Raw genomic sequence first — 18,414 nt, 5'->3', positions numbered from 1 at the left:
CGCAAAAATATAAATGTCAAATTTTCACAGTGCCGAACCCCGAACCCTGAGATTTTACCAACTCCTGAACCCCAAAATTGTGGACTGCCGGGTCTCGGGGGTCGGGGGTCGGCACTTGGGACTTGGGAAATTTGGGGAGATCAATAAAATTTGATCTACAATAAATTTGATTTACAAACAAATTGATTTACAAACTTTTGAAAGATATCTGTGTCGTCTCACATATTGAGTCCCGAGTTCTGGGACCCCCGAGACCTGAGACCCGGCAGTCCACAATTTCAGGGTTCAGGGGTTGGTAAAATGTTTATGGATATATGAAAGGTTGATTCAAACATGTTTGAAAGATGTCTTTCATCTCAAAAATCGAGTCCCGTGTTCCGGGTAAGACATCTTTCAAACATGTTTGAATCAACCTTTTGTATATCCATAGACATTTTACCAACCCCTGAACCCCGAAATTGTGGACTGCCGGGTCTCGGGTTTCGGGGTTCGGGGGTCCCGGAACTCGGGACTCAATATGTGAGGACATCCAGGAAATGGCCAGTCTGGGGCCAGTCTGGGGCCAAAGTCTGGGGCGGAGTCTGGGGCCAAAGTCTGGGGCTGCGGCTGACGCGTGCGGAGCTTAATTCGGAGTTCTAATTATATCTGGTCACATTTGCAATACCAGTGTGACCCGTCCATTGTGAGTCGTGAGTCGTGACCCGCCCTTTGTGACCTCTTGCAGGCTGATCTCACACTGCGCTCGGTGACATCAGTGCCTGTCATGGATGTCGGCCATCTGTTCAATGCAATAAAAAAACACCCTGTTCTCGCTTGCATTACCTATGTTGACCTTGCCAGTTTCATCCGACGTGCTAGCCTCCTTAAGGATGATATCCTTCAACCCCAACCTCAGCGCATCTCTGTCTCCCATGCACCCGATGTGCTTCCAGACAGTGTCACGAAGTTTCTCGCTATGTCTCTCGACATGTCATCCGATGCAGTCGATAATCTATGGTACATTGTGAAGGATCTCGTCTGGGAACTGCCAATGAGTGCTGAGACAAGCGCTGAGGATGAAGTTGCATTCAAGCTCCATGGCTATGAACTAGGACTTGGTACTGTGCCCACACATCGCATCATGATTGTCATACTAATCCAACTCACAGTGGGATGCACACTATATCCACCAGTCAAGACTTGCATCAACCACGACTGCACCGCATGGCAGCATGGCACACTGCTGAAGAAAGAGGAACAGCGCCGCATTGTCATATTTACTCACAGCGAGGGCGCAAAGCCTGCATGGACAGTGCACTTAAAGTGTCGAGGTGCGTTTGTTGTGCTCTATGCGTATGATAGCCTCACTGACCCGTAATGCCTATGAAGAATGCAATACGAACTACCAGTTCAACTACAGCGTCAAGGACCAGCTCCGAACATACTACAGCGGCATCCCACAACACATTCAAGTCTCAGACCATCAATTTGTCGAGCTCAACCTTGCCATGCATTGGATGGACCTCATGCAGATCGCGTCAGTCTCTATTGTTTTTGCCTTTCATGCACTTATTTACTGATACTATGTTAGTGTTTCAGCGACGAACTGTGGTCATTTGTATGGCATTGCCCAGACACGTCGCACTCATGATGACACCGACCACTGGCAATTTGGGAATGTAATCACGACAGAGCAAGTCTGGGACTGCTTTGTAATACTTGCCCTACTCGACGACCATCAACTACGAGGAGAACGCCTGGTAGTGCCGCATGACGGCAACCAGAAAAGTTGCCTTATGCAGGCCATGTATGCACGCAACGCTTGTATTGTCCTCCAGGGTCAGGAGGAGCTCCCTCATACTTGTTTCAGATGCATGCGGATATTGGAGATGCCAGATGGAATGCTTCGCCATACGGAAGTCATCGTGACTGACGGTGTGACAGTCGGACGGCCATGTTGCGCTGTCGCACGGTGCAAAAATGCTCTCAAGAGCAATCGTCATCGTTTCTGTGCAGCAGAACATCGCCACCTCGAGTCGGTCTGTGCTGTGGACGGCTGTAGTGAGCCAGTGATGCCGGTTGGTGCTGATGGGAAGATGCACAAATCTTGCGATGATCCGGTTCATCTTCGAATGGAGGCTGCCAATGTTGAATCCTCGCATAGTGGCAAGAGCAGAACACAACGCCAGAGACTTGCGAAGTTGAATGATTCAATTGCTACGCATAACGTTTCTCCCCCGATCATGACTCACACAGAAGAAGACGTCCCCCTTCAAGATGTCGAAGAATGGTATGAGCACGATAATGTGTCTGGTGCTGTGCGCTTCCGTCAGGCGCCAACAACCACATCAACTGGAGTCTCGGATGTCGATGGGTGCAGTGCCAAGGATATCCCATCCAAGATCAAGGCTACATTCCGGCGTCAGCGTACGAACAACGAACAACTCATCGTTCGTCCCTGTGGTATCATCTCTGGTCGTGGTACAATGTACCACCATGAGGCTGTCTTGAATGTGCTGGTAAGTTTGGTTTTCTGTCGGAAGGACTATGCTAACTTATGTTCTTAAGATTATGGTCGAGAAAATGTTCTCCCTCCCACGTGCACGTAAGCCGCAGCACTTGATCTATGACTCCAATTGCAACACGTTGCGGGAGGTTGAGAGTCGTAAGATTGCGTTCTTCGAGGGAATGGGAATGTGTGTAGATGCCTTCCATCACAAGACAAAGCACAAGGCCAGTGATCTGTTCTGCCGCGAGCGCTGTGACATGAAGGCCTACCCTGAACTCCTCAACGACGACGGGGGGTACTATTTCAACTCATCGATTGCGGAGCAAACAAATGTTTGGTTTGGCAGTTTTCACAACATCTGTCGAGAGATGACACCAGTGAAGTATGATTTTTTTCTTGACGAAATGATCCTCCGTCGAAACTGTATGACTGTTGCTACCCTTCACACACAAGGCAAACTTCCTCACCATCCACATGTTTAATGACCTCCCAATGTATGATATTTTTGTTAGTACATAATAATGGTGCCGTCGAAAATACAGCGCAGCTTCTCTCAGTGCGAGTTAAAAATGAATCAGTACTAGCAGTAACCCATGGTTTTTGCCCAAGTAAAACTAAAAGTGCGCTGTAGGGATTAATCTCTAAGCAAAAACAGGCATCACACATCATATTAGAGATGATTATCATCGAGAAAATGTCTGAATGAAGCAACTTCCCAGTGTTGCTGCCCTATGATTTTTGTCGAAGGTGCTCGATCGAAGATGATGTTTGGATAGTTTAGTGGGCAGCCCCAAGCTTTCTTGAAGTAGTCCTGCACTCGCGCTGAGAGAAGCTGTTATGAATGTGATTCATATGAATACCTACCTTGACCGTCGTGTTCTCGAACTCACTTCAAAACCACACCGATCCAAAATTGTTTACGAAACAATTTTGGATTGGTGTGGTTTTGAAGGCGCTCGAAGACCTTGATCCTCCTTCAAGGGTTCTTCACCACACTGATCCAAAGTTGTTGTTTCATAAACAACTTTGGATTGGTGTGGTTTTGAAGGCGCTCGAAGACCTCGATCCTCCTTCAAGAGTTCTTTATATCCCTCCTGCTATCCAACATCATCTTCGAGCAGGCCGGTGGACGAGCGTGACAGAAACGCCCTTGAAGAAATTCTTAAACTGCCTGAACTGCGAGGAATCTGAGTGTGTGACGGCCAGTGGGGTTCGGACAAAGCAATGGATAGTAGGCGCTACATAAAACAAGTGTATATAGAACAAACGTAGGTGCTACATAAAACAAGTATAGAACAAACCGAGGGACAATACTTTGACACTACTTCCGCCGGCTATGTTTCTTGCTCTCCAGACCCAAGGCAATGCGGCGCGCAGCAAGACAGTTCGACCAAAGGCCATCTTGAGTGCGCCCGCTTTGCTTGTGTGCCTCGAGGATGGTCAGTGGCGTCTCGCGCCACGCCTTGCAATTTTCATGATATGTGGCCTTAACAAACGGAGTGTCACCAAAGATGAGACGAAAAAGCTGCTCCTGACCATAGTTACGGAACTTTGGGATGTCCATCTGCTGAAAGCCGACAACCATATCAACTGTGTACATTCCCTGTGGCCAGACTCGTCGTGGCTTGCCACGATCGTATATTGGGACATGCACAGGAATGATGGACGGAGAAGCCTGAGCTGACTGGTGAGTTTCCAAAGGTGGCGCTGGTTGCCGAATGTCATTGACTGCAACTGATGCAGACGTTGAAGGCACAGACTCAATGGATGAGAAGAATGTTGATGTCACGAGCAGTGGCATTGGTGACATTGAAGTAGCGCGACGGGAATTGAAGTCATCCTCTGGTGGTTGACTGGGGAATAGTGATGGTGTTGGCGACATCGAGTGTTACGGTATATTCATTCTCTTCGTTTCTCCTTCGTTACCGGACAATGGTACATGGATACGGCTCTTAATGAGCGACCAATCACCTTTCAGAACCTTACTCATATCATCGCCAAGCTAACCTTCCGTACCAGTAACCATCACTATGTCTAGTCATCTCTTATCGAAGCGGGCTGTCCGCACCATGGTTACTATCTCTTATCTCTTATCACTTACCAAGCGGGCTGTCCGCCTTCTATCTTGATACGCATTTACAAGCTCCGCTTGAACTCTCGCTATATAGATACATAGCGTACCACATGTAGTTCTTCACTTTAATCTACTGGGTTTTACCTGGAACAAGTCCTTTAGCAAGGTCTCCAACCTTGCTATCTAAGAACCACCATTCTAAGGAAGTTGCCGATACTTGCCTTAGCCAGAAACCTTTGAACCTCTCATTCGAGAGAAGAACCACGTCTGTCTCGCCGAATCTCAGTCCACTCGGACTAAGACAGCTCGACATACCCCAGTCGTAACAAAAGATTAAAGTCCTACCATAGACGCCGCCACCTGCGACGTCAGCAAGACACCACGACTTCGTTAACTCCCTTGATCGGAGCTTTAAACCTAGGCGCGCTACCGCCGATACCACCGTTGAATACGATGGCAACCACTACCAAAGAATTTGAAATCAAGATCGGTTCTCCCCCCAAATTCGATGGAGACCGCGATGAATTGCACCGGTTCATGCTGAACTGTAATGCGTATTTAGATATCAACGATAAGATCTACGACAGCGACAAGAAGAAAGTAATCTTCGCGCTCTCGTTTATGACCAAGGGCAATGCAGCCGCTTGGAAAGAAGACTTCATGGAGACCGCCCAGAACGCCAGACTGAAGAATACCGCAGGAAATCTTATTGGGTACGGCACCTGGGATGAGTTCAAAGTCGCATTCAAAGAAGCCTTTGGAGCTATAGACCCCGCCGGAACGGCCATGGCTAAAGTACGAGCCCTTGAAATGAAAGGAGACCTCCACACCTATATCTCCAACTACCGCCTCCTGGCCCATAAAGCGGGAATAACCGAGAACGTCACCAAAGTAGAGTTCTTCCGCGAAGGTCTTGATGTAGGACTTCGCAACAACCTCTACCACATGGGAGAAAGTCTAGACGACTTTGAAACCATCATCGCGACATGCATCAACCTGGATAATGCTTTCCAGAGGTTGAGAGCCATACAGAAACGAGAAAATCCCACGCACTACCAGCATAAGAAGAAGAAGTACGGGGATCGCCACTTCACCCCCCGCAGAAGCGACGCCATGGAGATAGATCAGCTCTCTGAATCCGAAGTAAAGAGACACCTCAAAGAAGGACGCTGCTTCAAATGCCACCAGACTGGTCATCGTGCCAACGATACTACATTCCACCCAAGGGAAGATAAGAAACAGAAAATGCCCATCCGAAGAAAGGTGGAAAAGGAGGAGAGCAGTGATGACGACGAAGAGGTAAACCGACGGTTCGTGGAGATGGATTTTTAAGAAGGGAGACTGCGTCGATGTCAGTACCCCCTGTCCCAATACGACTTGTACAATCACTTGGAAATAAAAAGGAGCTTCGCGTCCCAGCCACTATTATTTCCACCAAGCGTAACAAAACCATCGAAACCTCTATGGTTATCGACTCCGGAGCAAGCGGAACCTTCATCAGTGAGGAATTCTGCAAGTTGCACGGAATCAAAACCCACAAACTCTCGAAACCGTTCCCCGTTATAACCGCAGACGGATCAGACGCCAGAGGAGGACTCATCTCTCGCTACTGCGTTCTCATTGTCAAAATTGACGGGAGAACCATGATAGGAAAGTTCAACATAACCAAACTCTCGAAGAAGGACAAGATTTTACTTGGGTTCCCATGGTTGAAAGCACTAAACCCGTCAATCGACTGGACTAACAAAGAACTGACTCTCACACTGAATGAGCGATCGCTCGAGATCGAAAGGAATATCGACTATCTCAGAAAGCGACGCAATCTACCGTTGCTGTTCCCCCTCTCCACCCCTGCAGAGAAAGAACCTTCTCGTGAATGGAAGAATTCTAAATTAAAGAAATCCCCCATTTCACCCGTCTATCCACGGGCCTCTATTGAAGAAGTCACCGACGAAGAACTCCCCCACCTTGTACCGGACCAAGATGAGCCAGATTACGACACCAAGGAAGATGTATGGTCGGAAAACTATGCACCTCCGGTGGTCGACCCCTCCCTCTATCCCTTGAACGATGAAGACGTCTTAATCGAATATTCCCCTGACGGTTCTCAAGTCAGAATAATCTCCGACGTCTCTTTTGACACTCCCCTCACCAAAGATGGCACGTCGAAGCACGAGCAAGGATATTCGAAAACTAGCAACAAAGCTCAGGAATTCGCTGTCGCCGGAGAGAAAGAAAAAATGAGAAAGAGTTTCGAGGAACTCGTTCCCCCTTACCTGCACACCTATGCTGATATTTTTGCAAAAGACAGTCTCAATAAGTTACCACCGGAACGGCCTGGTATTGATCATCGAATCGATCTGAAGCCTGGATTCATGCCAAGGACATCCAAGATCTACCCACTATCAGGAAAAGAAAGAGAAGCGGTAAAGACCTTTATCACGGAAAACACAGAAAAAGGATTTATTATACCCTTGAAATCCCCGCAAGCTAGTGGATTCTTCTTTGTAGGAAAGAAAAGCGGAGAGTTACGCCCTTGTCAGGATTATCGGTACCTCAATGATTGGACCATACGCAACCAATACCCACTCCCGCTCCCCAAAACCCTTATAGAACGACTCTACAAGGCCAAGCATTTCACAAAGATCGACATACGGTCCGGCTATAATAATATTAGGATCCATCCTGACGACAGATGGAAAGCGGCTTTTACTACAGAAGAAGGCCTGTTCGAACCCACTGTCATGTTCTTTGGCTTAACCAACTCTCCCGCCACTTTCCAATCCTACATGAACAATCGTTTCCAGAACGAAATCAATGAAGGATGGATCGTCATATATATGGATGATCTGCTCATCTTCTCTTCCGACCTCGCGGAACATCGCGAACGGACGAAAAGAGTATTGGAGATACTCCGTCGCGAACAACTATTCGTCAAGCCGGAAAAATGCACTTTTGACGCAGCAGAAGTGGAATACCTCAGGATGATTATTCGACCTGGAGAAGTTGCCATGGAACACGCCAAAGTTGACGGGATAAAAGACTGGCCTACCCCGACATCCGTAAGAGATGTCCGCTCTTTTCTCGGATTTTGCAACTTTTACAGGGTGTTTGTATCCCACTACTCTGATATCGCCCGGCCACTTATCAACCTCACTCAAAAAGATCAAGTCTTCGCCTGGACACCTGACGCTCAGACTTCGTTCGTTAAACTCAAGCAATGTTTTACGACGAAACCAGTGTTAAGGAACCCGGATCCTACACGCCAATTCGCCCTTGCTACTGATGCCTCCCTTGTAGCAACAGGGGCCGTGCTCCTCCAGACGGACGAAAACGGCGTCTACCACCCTTGTGAATATATTTCCCAGTCCTTCAACCCTGCTGAACGCAATTATGAAATCTTCGATTGAGAGCTACTCGCTATAATTCGCGCTCTCAATGAATGGCGTCATTATCTGGAAGGAAATCCCCACCCCGTTCTCGTATTCACCGACCACCTGAACCTCCTTTACTTTTCTAAAGCACAGAAACTCTCTCGGAGACAAGCACGTTGGCAGCTTGTTCTCTCCAATTATGATCTCGAATTGCATCACATTGCTGGAACGAAACTTGCTGCACCTGACGCACTTTCTTGACGCCCTGATCATGGTCTTGGTGAACACGACAACGAAGATCGTGTACTCCTTCCAGACTCCATGTTTATACAGTTGATCGACGACGAACTCTCCGCCGCCCTCACCAAGAACTCCTTGGATGACCCCATTTTCTCCACTGCCAGTGACGCTTTGGATGGACTCTGCCTGCCTCCTATGAAGTCGGCCCTCTCCGACTGGAATATATTGGACGGAGTACTTTATTATAAGTCTCGTGCCTATGTACCGCCCTCACAACGGATGGCCGTACTGCTCCGTCACCATGACCATCCCACCGCCGGTCACCCCGGGCGGTTTAAAACTGAGGAACTCGTCAAACGTGACTACTGGTGGCCTGCAATGGGCACCTTTATTCGCTCCTATGTCGCTGGATGTGCTCTGTGTCAGCAAATGAAAACCGACACTCACCCTGTCTCACCGCCCCTTGTCCCCATCCCCTCCTCTGCCACTCGCCCCTTTTCCCAGGTCTCTGTTGACCTCGTCACCGACCTCCCCGTTTCCAACGGTTTTGACTCTCTCATGGTCGTGGTAGACCATGGCCTTACGAAGGGGGTGACTATTTCTCCCTGTAACAAGAACATCTCTTCTGAAGGAGTAGCTAAACTATTCTTCAAAAACGTATTCAAACGTTTTGGACTTCACGAGAAGGTGATCTCTGACCGAGGCCCCCAGTTCATTTCAAAGTTTTCTAGAGAACTAGCACGCCTCTTAGGATACCAGATCGCTGCCTCCACGGCGTATCACCCTCAGACCGACGGACAAACTGAACGACTCAACCAAGAGATAGAAACGTACCTCCGAATATACTGTAGAAGTAACCCCCATGAATGGTCGGACCATTTACCTCTCGCCGAATTCGTGCATAACCACCGAAGACATGAAGCAAGGAACGCATCGCCGTTCTTCCTCATGATGGGATACGAACCTCGCGGTATTCCCCACGTACTACCATCATCGGATACCCCTGCCGTAGAAGAAAGGGTTCGCACCCTCCAAAAGATCAGAGAAGAAGCCATCTCTTGCCACAATATCGCCATGCAACGAATGGCAGAAAGGACGCACGGGAAGAAGTACCAACCGTGGAAGATAGGAGATAAGGTCTGGCTATCTGCAACTAATCTCATGACCACCCTCCCGTCCAGGAAGCTTGCGCCCAAACGGCACGGTCCGTTCTCCATAACCGCAGTCCTTTCGCCCATCACGTTCACCCTGAAACTTCCTGAACAATGGAAGGTTCACCCCACGTTCCATGCTTCTGAGCTATCCTCCTATCAGGAGACAGAGATTCACGGACCGAACTATGAAGAACCACCTCCAGATATAGTCAACCAATCGGAGGAATACGAAGTCGAAGCTGTCCTGAGTCATAAGGGCACGGGTAAACGAAGACGCTATCTCGTGTCCTGGAAAGGATACTCTTCCGGAAGCAACGAATGGATTCCAGCGGAGAATATGGAAAACGCCGAAGACCTGCTTTCCGCCTATAAGAAGAGGCACAAGTTAAACTGAATCGACCAGTCCCCACCGCCATACAAAACAAAAACATGTCTTCTCAACAAACCACCTCTCCTACTGAATCCAATGTCTCCTCCATCAGCCTCTATGAATCCCCTTTTGCCGACAACGTTGTCAGCATTGAAGACGACGTCATTGTCGAAACCACCATCCTTTCCATTGCCCACGCCCTCGAAATCGAAACCTATCTCAACAACCAACCAGCAGTACCAGCTGGAGTCGCTGCCACCTATATCCATATCATCAGAGCCACCCAACGTCTCGAAGAAGAATTTGCCCAGATCAAAAACGACGCCCTCCGACTCTCCTGCAACCACGTCCAGCGGCGCATACGCTCGCTTACGCTTCAGTTATTCCCTCTTGGTTTTAGCACTATCTGTAGGGAAATTATACAGACTGTTGCGGATCGAAACTCCTTCCAAGTCGGCCGCCCGTTGCCTCCTATTACTCACAATCCCCCCGCTGTTCTACCTGATCCAACTTCGATTGGAGGGAACATTGCACCGATACCTATCCCAGCGCCCAACGAGGTCTATAGAAGAAACCTCCGTGGCAGCGCCGTCGTTCACGGCGTAACCAAGAAAAAGTCATCCAAAGGAAAGAAGCGCGAGGTCATCGACCTCACCATAGAACCCCCCGCTATCCCTTCCTCCAGCATCACTATCAGATCCCCCTCATTAAAACAGATCGTCGGCACTATCGCCGACGCCAACTTCATCTGCCGACTCTGTAAGAAGCTTGGTCACAAGCACAAGAATTGCCCCCTTTACTATTGCCGCGTCTGTGGCGACACAAAACCTGGGCACTTCTCCATCTACTGCCCCTTCACCACTCACAAAATCGCATTCCCGTTGGTTTATACCGACGAAGGCTTCTATGACGCGTTAGCCGCGTGGGAAGTGGAGAAAGATAAGAAGGAAGAAGAGGACCTTGCATGTGCCGATAGGGAGTACTTGGCACAGCCAGAAGAATTGGAATTCCACAATGCCGACGCCAACGCCATCTACTATGCAAACCAGGACAACTAGTGATGTCGATGCCGGTGCCATCGACCATAACACGGGGGTAATGTTACGGTATATTCATTCTCTTCGTTTCTCCTTCGTTACCGGTGAAGGTTCAACAATACAGCGAGGCACGAACAATGCTCCTGACTGTATCTATAATGTTGTAAGGTCGCGCGTTGCCTAGTCTGCTATACTTGAGACGACAAGTGCGTTCGACCCTAAAGGGGAAGCGAGTGCAGCAAGGATCTAGAGGTATGCGCTGAAAGCGCTACTGGTTGGCCAATGCGAAGCGCGAGAAAGCGCAGGTGCGCGCAAGGCGCGGGAATGCGCGCGTGTATGGCGCGAGAATGCGCGCGCGTGTATGCGGAATCAAGAGAGAGTAAGAGTGAGTTTGCTTAGGTGATGATATGATGTAAGACAAGAGAAGGGAGATGCGAGGTGTAAACAAATAGATTTCTACTATGTTCTGCTAGGTAAATAGTGGGTAGTAACCAGTAAGTCCTCTGTCGTTCTGGTGGGAGAGTAAGTCAGTCCCGGTGGGTGAGTAAGTTTTAGTATGTACTGCTGGCGCTTAAGTATGGCGCCTAAGCGCTGTCATGCGGAGTCGAAGCGCTACCAAGTAAGGTATGTAAAGATATATGTAAGTAAGGGTCCATGATAAAAATAAAGATGGAACGATAAGCAAATGTGAGAAATGGAAATATACGCACTAGGGAACTTGGTGGACAGTGGATGGATGCTTCCGGATGGCTGGCGCTATAGGGCGCTCAAGCGCGGGAAAGCGCGCGCGCATATACATCGTGAAGCGCGGGAAAGGTACGCGCGCATGGCGCGCATTGCGCGGGAAAGCTGCGCCTCATATAGAGATAGCTGCAGGTAGCACACAGAGTGATGCTACAAGTTCGTGCCATGTACTCCCCAGTGAAAACTGCCATATTGCACAATGAGAGGCATGAGTCTCTACACCGGACAATGGTACATGGATACGGCTCTTAATGAGCGACCAATCACCTTTCAGAACCTTACTCATATCATCGCCAAGCTAACCTTCCGTACCAGTAACCATCACTATGTCTAGTCATCTCTTATCGAAGCGGGCTGTCCGCACCATGGTTACTATCTCTTATCTCTTATCTCTTATCTCTTATCACTTACCAAGCGGGCTGTCCGCCTTCTATCTTGATACGCATTTACAAGCTCCGCTTGAACTCTCGCTATATAGATACATAGCGTACCACATGTAGTTCTTCACTTTAATCTACTAGGTTTTACCTGGAACAAGTCCTTTAGCAAGGTCTCCAACCTTGCTATCTAAGAACCACCATTCTAAGGAAGTTGCCGATACTTGCCTTAGCCAGAAACCTTTGAACCTCTCATTCGAGAGAAGAACCACGTCTGTCTCGCCGAATCTCAGTCCACTCGGACTAAGACAGCTCGACATACCCCAGTCGTAACATCGAGTGGGTATCTCGTGCCAGTCGCACTTGTGTAGTAATGTGCATCTCTTGTTCTTGGCCAGGGCTTTGAGCCCAGTGGCGCTTTCCCAAGGACACCTTGGGTGTAAGTTGCGCCTCGTTGTCCAGAATCTCGACGTCCGATGATGAAGCGGCGATGGATGTCTGTCGTCGCTTTGTCTTCTTGAGCTCAGGTGTAAGTTGCATGTCGTCATCGAGAATCTCGACATCCGATGATGAAGCCGGGGTGGATGCCTGTCGTTGCTTCATCTTCTTGCGTATGCTATCACGCTCACCCTTCATATTGAAGCGCATGTGAGAAGGGCGAGTCAACAGTTTGGAAGACTTAAATAACTCATCGAAGCCGCTGCACTCAGTGACACCATGACGTCGTATGAAGACGTGGCAACCCGAGTCAAGAGTGAAGGGGTGAGCGAGCGTTGACGGAATCCAACGCATGAAGCTTTCCTCAAAGACGTCGATTTTTGAAATATTGCTGCCAAGGGAGTTGACAAGGGCGGGATCATCTGAGAGCTGATATTGTGGGAAGTACGGGCAGTGAACAGCCCACTGCATCAACACTGGCGTGTTGTCCTACACATCAGCAGTAAGTATTGTGGCGAAAGGGAAACCAAGAAGTAACTCACAGCATCAAACCAGTACAAGACAAAGCGCTGCCTGGAAGCTCGTTCCATCTCCTTGCGACGTTCTGACACCCTCTTGCTCTCAATTTCCTCTCGCGCACGCGCATTGAGGTCACCTGTCCACATTGGGTCAAGTTGATCGGTTACATGCGGAGGCTTTGACAGCTTATGAACTGGGAAGGCATGTGGAGCTAAGGCATCACCATGCTGAGAGCGCATTGGCAGCCGGGTGATTTGTGACAGAGGGGGCAGATGAGACTGCTGGGATGGCGCGGGTGGTTGCAATAGTGTGGGTGGTTGCGATGGCGCGGGCGGTTGTGTTGTTGACGCGGGTGGTTGCGATGGTGCAGGAGCTATCAAAATATCATGAAATGATGGGAACACAGCAGGCCGTCCAGCGCCAACAGACTGGAGTGCATGTTGAAGTGCTCTCAGCCCGTCGTTCGTCTGAACTCCATCCTCATGCCAGTAGGGCTCAGCAGGGAGCGCGAGAGTATCCTCAGCAGGGAGCATAAGAGTATCCTCCTGATCATAGTCCCAATTCCACTCCTGCTGCGCGATAGGGTGCTGCTGCTGGTTATCTGTCTCAGTGAGGTGCACTGGACATCCTCCCGCCTCCTCGATACAATGGGTGAGGCACTTCACATGCGGGCAACGCAGCGTGCTCGCTCATTGGCAAAAGGCACCGTTGCATTTGATGCCTCGCTTGCGTGGCTTCTTGCCATTGCCAGTTGAGGCAAGAGGTTGCATTGAAGGGAATTGAGTTGCGGAAGCAGCACTAGTGCCGCTCATGAAGGTAGAAGGTGCCGGCTGAAAACTGATGAGACTTGGGGAACGACTTGATGATGGGAGGAGGGCCATGATGTCTGGATGCGATAGAATTTGAGGGAACCAGCGGAAGAAGGAACATGATTGATGCTGGCAAGAAGGGTTAATAAAAGGGTCAATAACTTATGCGGATAACACACCCTTGCCATCGGCTTCCCCGAGTTCCCATTCGCATCGCTCCGACATATGGTGATTGGAACTGTACCCCCACAATTCATGCAATCGGTGACAAGGCCAACTGCAGATTCACGCAGAGCCAATCTGGCCAGGAATGCGACATCCGCCTGTTGCAAGGAAGACATTGTGATAAGCACTATCAAGAGTATGTAGGCGATGGCAGGTAAGAAACAAGTTGGGCGAGGAGGAAAGATGGGCGGGAGAGATGAGGCAGGATGGGCGATGAGCGACCATGATATGGTCCATTTTGATCGGAGCACGAACATAGCATGCCAACTGCATGTGGTGGGTTGACTGGCGGGTGTGTCGGCAGCCATCTACGACGGGCACACTACTGCTGACAGCAGGCACAATGGCGGGCAGCTTTGGAATTGTCACAAAGCAAGCACGTGACCAAATACAATTCAAACTCAGCCCGGGTCAGCCGCATTTGCCGAGCGCCCCAGACTCTGGCCCCAGACTCTGCCCCAGACTTTGGCCCCAGACTGGCCCCAGACTGGCCAGATCTCTGACATTCACCAATATGGGGTTCAGGGTTCGGGTTTCGGCCCTCGGAACTCGGAACTTGATGACTTGTGTAATATAATTGAACAATGGACATGTTGCATACCCGGTTTTGAGTTTCAGGTTTCGGCACTTGAAACTCGGTGATTTGTGCAACAAGTGAAAAATGGAAATGTTGCATACATATTTTCGAGTCTCGGGCTTCGGGTCTCGGCCCCTGGCACTCGGAACTCGATGATTTGTGTAATATAAATGAAAAATGGACATGTTGCATGCCGGGTTTCGAGTTTCAGGTTTTGGCACTCAAAACTCGGTAATTTGTGCAATGGGTGAAAAATGGACATGTTGCGCACATATTTTCGGGGTTCGGGTCTCGGCCCTTGGCACTCGGAAGTCGATGATCTGTGTAATGTAAATGAAAAATCAACATGTTGCATGCCGGGTTTTGAGTTTCGGGTTTCGGCACTCAAAACTCGGTGATTTGTGCAATGAGTGAAAAATGGACATGTTGTGCACATATTTTCGGGGTTTGGGGTTTGGCCCTCGGAACTCGGAACTCGATGACTTGTGTAATATAATTGAACAATGGACATGTTGCACACCCGGTTTTGAGTTTCAGGTTTCGGCACTTGAAACTCGGTGATTTGTGCAACAAGTGAAAAATGGAAATGTTGCATACATATTTTCGGGTCTTGGGCTTCGGGTTTTGGCACTTGGCACTTGGCACTTGGTTATTTGTGTGATATAAATGAAAAATCAACATGTTGCACACTGGGTTTCAAGTTTCATGCTTTGGCACTCGAAACTCGGTGATTTGTGCAGTGAGTGAAAAATGGACATGTTGCGCACATATTTTCGGGGTTCAGGGTTCGTATTTTGGCTCTCGGAACTCGGAACTCGATGACTTGTGTAATATAATTGAACAATGGACATGATGCACACTGGGTTTCGAGTTTCGGGTTTCAGCACTCGAAACTCAGTGATATGTGCAATGAGTAAGAAATGGACATGTTCCATACATATTTTCGGGTTTTGGGCTTCGGGTTTCAGCACTCAGCACTCGGAACTCAATGATCTGTGTAATGTAAATGAACAATCGACGTGTTGCACACCGGGTTTCGAGTTTCGGGTTTCGGCACTTGAAACTCGGTGATTTGTGCAGTGAGTGAAAAATGGACATGTTGAACAATGGGTTTCAGGGTCTCGGGTTTGAAAAATAGCATAATAACAACTTTCATGTTTTCATTATCATTTGCCTATATTGACTACCGAGTCCGATAAGGGACCCCTTGGATGATCCATTGCTCAATGAAATACTACCTGATTGGAAGTGTGCTGGTTATCAGATATTCATTTGTCAACTCCCGGGTCCCGGAACTCGGAAGTCGGTATGGTTGACCCAAATTTGGGTGGTTGGAACTTGGCATCTCATAGGGCAACACAAGCTTCGCACCCCGGATTCCAAATTTTGCAAGACAACCTGTGCACCATCAAAGGCCATGTCAGGAGATCACCTGCTGCTCCGGGAACTTGGTAACTTTGATTTATTACCTCCTCTGATTTGGTTGATGTACAACTACCTCAGCTCCATCATGTCTACAATTATGATACACATGGGCCCACCCATCTATATTTTATACCACCCTCGGCCCACCCGTCTAATACAACATCCCATACAACACCCTCAGCCCACCCGTCTAATTAATATGTGTCTGGGCCCACCCGTCTAATACAATATTTTATAATACCCTCGGCCCACCCGTCTAATTTAATATGTGTCTGGGCCCACCCGTGAATGCGATAACAAGTACCTACCCATCTATCTCATACACATCTACCTTAATACACCCATCTGCATCATATCCAACTACCTTGGCCCACCCGTCTACCTAATATTCATGTACATCGGCCCACTCATCTACTCTATATATTCCCTGCATGGGCCCACCCGCCTCCATTGGGAATAATTTGCCTCCCGGCCCATCCGTCATAGTCGAGGATATTTTTATCATGGGCCCATGGTCCGCTGGCCCGTATCATATGGGATATTATGCATGTCCGTTCCCTCGTATTATATGGAGATAGGTCACTGTAATATGTGAAAGGAAAGTTACCAAGAGCACACTCAATGTTCCGAGGATGCGTCCAAAGTGGTCCGAAAGTGGTCTGAAGATGGTCCGACGTCAAGAAACGAAGGTCCGAGGTTGCGCGAAGCGTCTGAAGAGCTTCTGATGAACAGCGAGTGTTCCGAGAGGAGTACGGCAGGTGTATCGAAGTATAAGACTCGCGAAGTAAAACTAAGCAAAGTCTATCGGAAAGAACTTAGAGACAGTGAGTAGCGAAATGGCAGCGGTCAGGCCAAAACAATCGTTCCAAATGAACAAAAGATTGATTGCGCGAAGTATGACTATCTGAAAGTGACTCTACTGACTATGACTCGTAGCAGGGAAAGTGAAGTGAAGTGCGAGTAGCTAGTGAGGCAGATTATATCCTACAGTGTGAAAGTCCGGAAACTGTGTAGGCGAAACCAGTAGCGAGATAAGACATCCGAAATGTAAATAAGACTCAAGGCAAGCCGCTACAGAGATATGCATGTAATAAGGCACAAGGTGTGTTTGATATGCGTATAACCGATGGGCCAACAACATATGTGCCCCTAAACATAATCATTAACAGATAACCAAGTGGAAAACGCACCAGCGAAGTCAAACGGACATGGACGGGACATGGTACAGAGGATCGGAACTGTATACAGGCCTCGGAAATGGACGGACGACCTTCGGATGACTCGGATGAGTGCGCGGAACTCTCGGAAGGTAAATGGAGTGTCGAGGAATACGTGTGTGGGATACCTATGGAATTGGCAGGATACGAGCCCAACACCGATCCGAGTGCTACAACGCGCTGGTGTATAAACCAGTCGCGAAGACAGTGCGCACAGTGCCTACCACTATGCCGCCAGAGTATAGGATAGTGCGCCAGCTACCCGAAGACCCGCTCGCTGGGTTACCAGACTTACCGACTCACCCCCCAGAATTTGAACCAGGAACCCGCTTCATGCGCTGAAAAGTTAGATTTAGATCCAGCCAATTGGCTATGGCCTGAAGAGCTCAAGCTAGTACACTGGCTCGTTAGGGTTCATGAACTCGCATTTGCTTGGGGTGCCTCAGAATGGGGCCGCCTCAATGAAACATATTTTCCGCCATACAAGATCCCGACAGTACCACACACCCCATGGTTGCAGCGCAATATTCCGATCCCACCCGCAATCACTGGCAAAGTTGTTTGCATTATCAAGGAAAAGATTTCATACAGTGTATATGAGCCGTCGACAGCCGCCTATTGTTCATGCTGGTTCTGTGTCATCAAGAAGGACGGCCATTCCTTGCGCTTAGTCCATGACCTACAACCGCTCAACGAAGTCACTATTTGCGATGCGTCAGTTCCGCCCTTTCCCGACTTTTTAGCAGAAATGTTCGCTGGATACGCAGTGTATGCTATGTTGGATTTGTACGCCAGTTATGACCAGCACGCGCTTCATGTGGATTCGTGCGATATGACTATGTTTGGAACACCCCTAGGGCCGCATCATTTAACGACGCTTCTGCAAGGACACGCTAACGCTGTACAGGTTTACCAAAGCAACACCGCATTCATATTACAGCACAAAATCCCGGAATTCACGTTGTCGTTCATAGACGATGTGCCGATCAAATCGGTAAAACCCGATACCAGAACGAGGATGGCTCTTACGAGACCATACCCGATAATCCAGGCATACGGCGCTTTATATGGGAACACTGCATCGTCGTCAATCGCATTTTGCAGTGCTTAGAAAACGTAGGTGCAACGGTATCCGCAACCAAGTTCGTATTAGCCACACCATCCGCGACCATCGTCGGTCACAAGTGTACTTTCGAAGGGCACGTGCCCGACGAATCTAAGGTACAAAAGATTAGGGATTGGCCTGAGCCGAAGAACCAGTCGCACGTGTGTGGGTTCCTAGGCACATGCGGCGTTTTGCGCATTTTCATTCGTAACTTCTCGTGCATCGCGCGCCCGCTAATCAA

General features: G+C 48.9%; 3 protein-coding genes across 3 annotated transcripts; 1 reads left to right on the top strand and 2 right to left on the bottom strand.

The window, feature by feature from the left end:
* Nucleotides 1-693: 693 nt before the first annotated feature.
* F5147DRAFT_799464 (uncharacterized protein) lies at nt 694-1,706 on the top strand (the record flags this gene model as incomplete). Its single annotated transcript, XM_041443243.1, has 4 exons — nt 694-1,097; nt 1,149-1,310; nt 1,369-1,516; nt 1,571-1,706. Coding segments are annotated over exons 1-4 (780 nt in total), but the record flags the coding sequence as incomplete, so codon positions are not given.
* Nucleotides 1,707-3,796: 2,090 nt separating this feature from the next.
* Nucleotides 3,797-4,370, bottom strand: F5147DRAFT_836934 (uncharacterized protein; the record flags this gene model as incomplete). Its single annotated transcript, XM_041444031.1, has 1 exon — nt 3,797-4,370. The coding sequence occupies one exon, from the start codon at nt 4,368-4,370 to the stop codon at nt 3,810-3,812; it is 561 nt and encodes a 186-aa protein (XP_041293044.1). The 3' UTR covers nt 3,797-3,809.
* A 7,791-nt stretch (nt 4,371-12,161) lies between these two features.
* F5147DRAFT_773469 (uncharacterized protein) lies at nt 12,162-13,965 on the bottom strand (the record flags this gene model as incomplete). The annotated part of the gene is made up of 4 exons (XM_041441466.1): nt 12,162-12,785; nt 12,839-13,416; nt 13,522-13,753; nt 13,804-13,965. 4 exons carry the CDS (start codon nt 13,963-13,965, stop codon nt 12,162-12,164), a joined length of 1,596 nt encoding a protein of 531 aa, XP_041293043.1.
* Nucleotides 13,966-18,414: the final 4,449 nt, after the last annotated feature.

This window comes from Suillus discolor, assembly GCF_016758755.1.
Source record: "Suillus discolor strain FC423 chromosome Unknown F5147scaffold_26, whole genome shotgun sequence".
Classification (NCBI taxonomy): Eukaryota; Fungi; Basidiomycota; class Agaricomycetes; order Boletales; family Suillaceae; genus Suillus; species Suillus discolor.
The sequence above is the reverse complement of the archived record's forward strand: the minus strand, read 5'-3'. Positions and strand labels throughout refer to the sequence as shown.